Below are 6,324 nucleotides of genomic sequence, written 5' to 3' on the forward strand. Positions count from 1 at the left end.
TGATAAAGATAAGATCCCTTTCTGATGAAGAAGGAACCTGCACCGAAGTCTCACTCTGACACTCGCTCACCTTCTCAATGATTGATGAACGTACACCGTGCCATGACGGCTTACCCTGATCCCACGACTGCGGCATGTCGCGAGAAAAGTCATGACCTGCGGTGTGACCCCGTTACGTGTCGCGCATCCAATGGTCTTGAGGAGGTAGGGTTACGACGGTGTGGTCCTCGATGTGCGCCATGTCGATGAGTAAGTGCTGTATTTTTTGTGGTTGTTGTGTCACAGCCAAGACCTCAGCGCGCCCGTCAGTTCCAGAGATAAGTAGACGTTGATTCAGTCAACTTGGGTGCCGGCTCAACCAAGCGGAAGAGTCTTCTGTCTCAGCACTATATAGGTCTCAACTTGCGTGGCAGGAGTTCGCGTGTCCCGAGTCTTAAGATACAGTGTCGTCGACCATGAAGGTAAGTGATGGCCATCCATGACTCTGTTTGTTTTGGTTTCCCATCTTTTTCGTTCATGGAATCGATCCGATTGCAGAAGATCGTGTTGAAGGTGAGCATCTTGTGCAGCAAGTGCACGGTCTGCATCTTGACCACCATCTCCAAATTCGAAGGTAATTTTTTCTGATGGTTCTTAACCATAGTTGTTGGAAGTGATGGATGCCTGATTCAGACTGCTGGTGACTGGTAGGGATTGTTTCGATGGCAGTGGACGTGGAGAAGAGCACGGTGACGATCGTTGGGGTCGTCGATGCGGTGCTCATCGTGAAAGCCCTGAGGAAGGCCAAGAAGCCGGCGGAGATCGTGAGCGTGGGAGAGCCCGACAAAAAGAAGGAAGAGAAGAAGGACGATAAGAAGGACCCCTGCAAGTTGCCCCCCTGTTGCAACGCTTGCAGGCCTGTGATGATATGGCAGGACGAACCAAACATATGCACCATTTGCTGATGTATGCACGCATATACGCTGCTCTCTCTCTCTCTCTCTCTCTCTCTCTCTCTCTCTCGCTCTCTTCTAGGGTTTATAATATGCTCAAACTTCCACCATGCGTCCCCTTCCAGCATCTACTTGCTTCTTTAACACAGCAAAGGATCGAGGGAAAAAGAACAAGATTCACCCTCAATTTACCTGCGACAATGAAAGAATACAGACCAAACGTTGCGAGTTACCTGTTCTTCTCATATCCATTTTGGTCAGCACTTAAAAATCCTTATTCCCATAAGAAACAAAGAGAGAACAAAAAGAGAATAACTGGAATCATACAATTCTCTCTCTAGTCTCCTCACATCCCACCATCCGATGGTTGAAGCTCTAAGCCCCTCTCGTATGCTTTAGTCATGCAGGCACCAATCTGATCCAACATTTCATACGCAGTCGGTAGTAGAGATAGTGGGATCGATGCTGCAGGCATAGTGAGATGAGAGCGTCGTCAAAAAATAAGTTGTATTGTTCTGATATATTCAGAACATCAACAAGCTTCAAAGATAATATAATCAAGACGACTCTATGCACACCAAGTAGATGACAACTAGACTTAGTTGACGACCACAATTTTTAAGATTTGTTTTGATGACACCGGTGCTGGGGCTGCTAGAAATCAGGTAGCTATTCTATTGTTCTATAAAACAATAGAACAGCCGAACGACGATTCCTTAAGAAAACAGGTTAGGTGCAGCAACAGTTGTAGGCTGAGATGTATGCCTGCTCATGACTGACTGATCGAAGCATGTAATTATTCTTTGGAAGATTTGCTTCATGTCGAGGCTGTGGACCATGCACTGTCTTCGATCACAAGTGTCCATCGACTTAGACCACAACGAAGCCGGTCGGTGTAGAAAATAGAGTCGTGCTCCATCTTTCTGTGCTTCTGGAGCACAAGACGGCATTGTCGTCTGTAATGGACAGTCAGTGTTGGTAGCACGTGATTCACTTGTAAGCATTTAGACGTGGAACAAGAGCTCCCACCGGAGACTTTCTTTCCTGTGCCTTCTCCTCCTCCTTGGGACCTCCCGCTATAAGTCGTTAGCATGGAATAGACTAACTAGGTGGACTTGAGATAGAGCGTCCAAGTGACACCCATTTTATTTATATTTCTTGGTACGCAAACTATCCTTTTGTTATGTTTCGCAATTGTCCAAAGTTCTGATTTAAGAGATAGAGAAATAGTATAGTTATGTAGGACGATTAGACAAATGATAGATTTATTATACGTAAAAAAATTTTAATATAGTAATTACAATTAGTAGCAATTAAAGTTAGGGAATCTGATTCTTAATAGAAGCACGAAGAAAAATGACGTAGGGTAAGGGGACATGAGTGATGGTGTTAGGTGAGCGATATTCTAATATATTACTAGATGTTATTTCCGATTGGAATCGAATAATTGAGTTAGCTAACTAATATATGTATTATATATAATGTTGACTGCGGGAGACAGCTCTCTTGGATTGACAATCTATTTGGGAGTAATTACTGAGGAGTTGGAGACTAAAAGGAGAGGAAGAATATAAGCAAATTATTTGCAAAGCAATTCTGGAATTGTTGTGGGACAGACATCTGTGGGAAGCGTCATCGATGAGAATTAATGAATCAGAAATACAGGAAGTAAACCCCAAAACCCCCAAAAGCAGCAGGCTCGGCATGCAACTGCCGTTCAAACTTGGAAGGACGATAGCCATTGGTTTTTGAGATGACCTGCAGGTGTCTGCTGCAACAAGGAGCCAAAGGTTAATCTGCGTGGCTCCACCTCCTCCTCCTTGTCGGGTTTACCCCACGATCACGATCTCCATTGCCTTCTTTGCCTTCCTCAACGGCTTCACGATATGCACGGAGAAGAGCACGTTGACGATCATTCGGGTGCTCATCGTGAAAGCCCTGAGGAAGGTCAAGAGACCGGCGGAGATTGTAAGCGTGGGAGAGACCGACGAGGAGGAGGAAGAGGAAGAGAAGAAGAAGGATGACCAGAGGAGGAGGAGCCATACAAATTGCATCCACTGCTCCCTCTCTCTCTCTCTCTCTCATCCTATCGTTGCTTCTTTAACACTGCAAAGTAAAAATAAACAAAGACTTAGTGCATGAAACGAGTCAACTGAGCGACCAATACTTTTTTTCCGAGAGATGAAATGATGAAGGCGGATTATATGTGAAAATGATCGATCTGACAATGATGGATGGATGAAGATGCAATCTCAATTTATGTCACATACTTGACACCGTTATGTGTGAACATGAAAGAATTTCTCGGCCAATACTGATCAAAGTTACGTGTGTGTGTGTGTGTGTGTGTGTGACTTAGTTGATGGCTTCAAATTACTGAAATGCCTTGAAAATGTGTGTGTGTGTGTGTGTGACTTAGTTGATGGCTTCAAATTACTGAAATGCCTTGAAAATGGGGCTATTATAAATGCTACAATTATTTTAGGGGACTCCCAATTAAATGAGAAAGTATATATTTGTGTCAGTTTTAAGCAAGACAAAGCCACCTTATTAATCAAGAGAATTAATAATAAAATAATAAATAATAAATAATAAATGAACATAAGATTTATATGGTTCGATATCTTTGACCTGTATTGATAGAGAGAAACTCAATTCATTACTATGTGAAAAATATTAAAATACAAAAGAGAACTCTCTTGAGGAAGTCCTCCATCTCCTCTTATTATATATACTGTGGAAAACAAATCCTAGATCACTGAAAAATGTTTTTCAAGCACATCCCACACCAAAAACATTAAGATAAATTTCAAGGGTTGCTCTCACATCAAACAAAAATCTTTTTAAATTTATTTATTAATGGATAAATGATGGAGCCAAAAAATATGCCGGATAAGTTTCGAACCTTCAATACTTGTTAAAAAAAACACTTGAATTCATTATCATTAAAGAAATTTTGTTTTCAATCACGTAAGTTCAGAATACTTACCAACCCAATTTTTTCTAGGTAGAAATTTATGGTGAGAACTAATTAAGATGGCCTATCCTTTAAAATTTTGCCTTTTTGTCTCGGACAGGACCATCTTTTTTTGTTTCTTTAGAATGTAATCATAAAACAACAAGAGACAAGTTAAGAAAACATGTTGATTAGAATGCCGAAATTATACTTTGGAAGAGTCGTTTCATGTCTGGTCTGTGGGCCATCCCATACACTGCCTCATCGGTGTCCATTGACATGAGCACGTCAAAGTCAGTCGTCATAAAAAATAGAGTTAGTAATCCATCTTTGCATCCTTCTACGGCACAAGATGGCTCCTTTGGCCACCTGTAGTTGACGGTCTCCCGACGTTTGTGGTAGCATATGTTCTACAAGCACCTAATTGCAGTCAATGTGGCCGTCGTCGAGAGCCGACACAGAAGACATTCCTTTCCTATGCCCTACTCTTGTTGTCGTCTTTTCCCCTCTCTCTCTCTCTCTCTCTCTCTCTCACCCATCGCCTTCTTCTCAAGTTCCCTCCGTACTCTGACCGTCAGCTTAGAGCCATTGTCCTAAACCGATCGAACCCTCCTTTCTCTGACCTTTCGCTTAGAGTCGTTGTCCTAAGCTACCAAACCTTTGAAGATGTCAGCTAAGTAATGATGTTGACTCTGTTTTGACAAGATCGTCGGATTAAATCCTCTATTCGTCACTGATCATTGAAATATTTTTATCTGGACTAATTATCCTTTTGTGATGTTTCACAATTGTCCAAAGCACTGACTTACGAAACACAGAATATTTAATTCTTATAATGTTAAGAGTACAGGAGGACGAGATAAAAGTTTCTCTTCAAATTTTGTTGTCATTTTAGTACCTTGTATAGATTTATTTGCCAATGCTTCCTTTCTTTCCATTTTATGATAGAATTAACATGCCTAAAAATTTACTTTATAAAACAAATTTAGCAAAGCAAACTACTGTTTTGAAGGGTATGGATTATAAATTTGTATCATCAGTGTCCATTGACTAGACTGCGTCCAAGCCAGTCATAGTAGAAACGGAGTTGTAAGTAATCCATCAGGCGATCCATCATTCGATTAGACGGCTGTGTTGTTCTCTTTGATAAAACAGCTTCCAAGTCTATCATAATTATTACATGTAAGAAACTTGCTTGCGTTTCGAGCTCTGGATTTCCCTTTCTTTTGCCCTATTCTCCTCGTCTTCTCCTTTCCGTCCTTTTGCCCATGAAAGGTATCTCTTGCCTCGTCTTTTTCTTCTTCTTCCACCATAGTTTTTTTCTCTGATTTTTCACTTCGAATCATTTTTGTCGTTGGATATAACAGTCCAGTAGTTTGAGGTGATATGAGAATAGACATACTTGTCTTATTCTTTTGTTTCCAGTTATCCCTGAATTCGCTATACTGTAATATTCTTAGATTCACTATTATCCTTTTGTGATGTTTCATGATGGTCCAAAAGTTTGGATTGAAGAAACATAAAAAATATTATGATTATCTTTTTTTTCCTCAATTCAAGGAGGGCTAAGGCTATTACAACAAATTTTTTCTCTTTTGTCAGGAATCATAATCATAAAATTATGATTATCTTATAACAGGTATAAGATACCGAAAAGTTTTAAATATGATAATTATGATACATGAAAACCCAGGTTAGAGAAACTAATTCTTTATAGAAGCAAATATTGGTGCCAATTGAAACGTAGGAGACTTTACTGGAAACCAATTCTACCATTCGCTGATCTCAATCATATTTCATTCTTCCTCCTCCTCGAGTAATATTTAATTTTTTTTTAAATTAACAGAAAAAGGTTTAATTACAGATAACGTTACTCTACCTCTATATAGAGTCATATAAAATAACTTTGATTCTTCTCCCCAATATAACACAAATGAAGCTAGCACTAAAAACTACATATTTCCATTTATCTTTGTTGTACGCATATAGTTCTTTGAAATATACATATGTATAAAAGGTATATCATTTTATTCGTTTTCTAACACTTACCAATTTATCTTTCTAAAATATATACTGATAGATCATGGCCAGGAGTTAGTACAACAAAACAGGATATGAGATCTTATGGGGTCTGAGCAGCAAACTATCTATATGTTTCAATAATACTTGAACAGCTAGCTTCAAGGGCAGAGGCTCCATTTGGCAGATGAATAGCAAGCAATCAAATTAAACCCAGAAGTTGGGAAATTCCGCTTGTAGTACTCCTGCGGGTCATACATATACCTGAGTGGGCATAGTTCACGGATGATAAGGCTGCAGAGTATCTCTGTTCACCAGTGGCGACGTAAGAGGTTCTTCTGATACGAAGTGACATTCTCAGACGAGTCACACAAGGTAATATATGAGATTGCTGACAACAGGTCTAACTATTCTTGG

At 40.0% G+C, this 6,324-nt stretch overlaps 1 protein-coding gene across 1 annotated transcript; it reads left to right on the top strand.

Moving 5' to 3' along the window:
- Positions 1-333: 333 nt before the first annotated feature.
- Positions 334-1,042, top strand: LOC135616171 (heavy metal-associated isoprenylated plant protein 2-like). The gene is made up of 3 exons (XM_065115357.1): positions 334-461; positions 538-613; positions 691-1,042. Exons 1-3 carry the CDS (start codon positions 456-458, stop codon positions 942-944), a joined length of 336 nt encoding a protein of 111 aa, XP_064971429.1. The 5' UTR covers positions 334-455; the 3' UTR covers positions 945-1,042.
- Positions 1,043-6,324: the final 5,282 nt, after the last annotated feature.

Source organism: Musa acuminata, chromosome BXJ2-7 (assembly GCF_036884655.1).
Source record: "Musa acuminata AAA Group cultivar baxijiao chromosome BXJ2-7, Cavendish_Baxijiao_AAA, whole genome shotgun sequence".
NCBI classification, from domain to species: Eukaryota; Viridiplantae; Streptophyta; class Magnoliopsida; order Zingiberales; family Musaceae; genus Musa; species Musa acuminata.

Excerpts from the sequence above, each read along its gene's own strand:
- LOC135616171 (XM_065115357.1), top strand. Across the intron at positions 614-690 it reads CACCATCTCCAAATTCGAAG|GGATTGTTTCGATGGCAGTG; the intron begins GTAATTTTTTCT and ends GGTGACTGGTAG.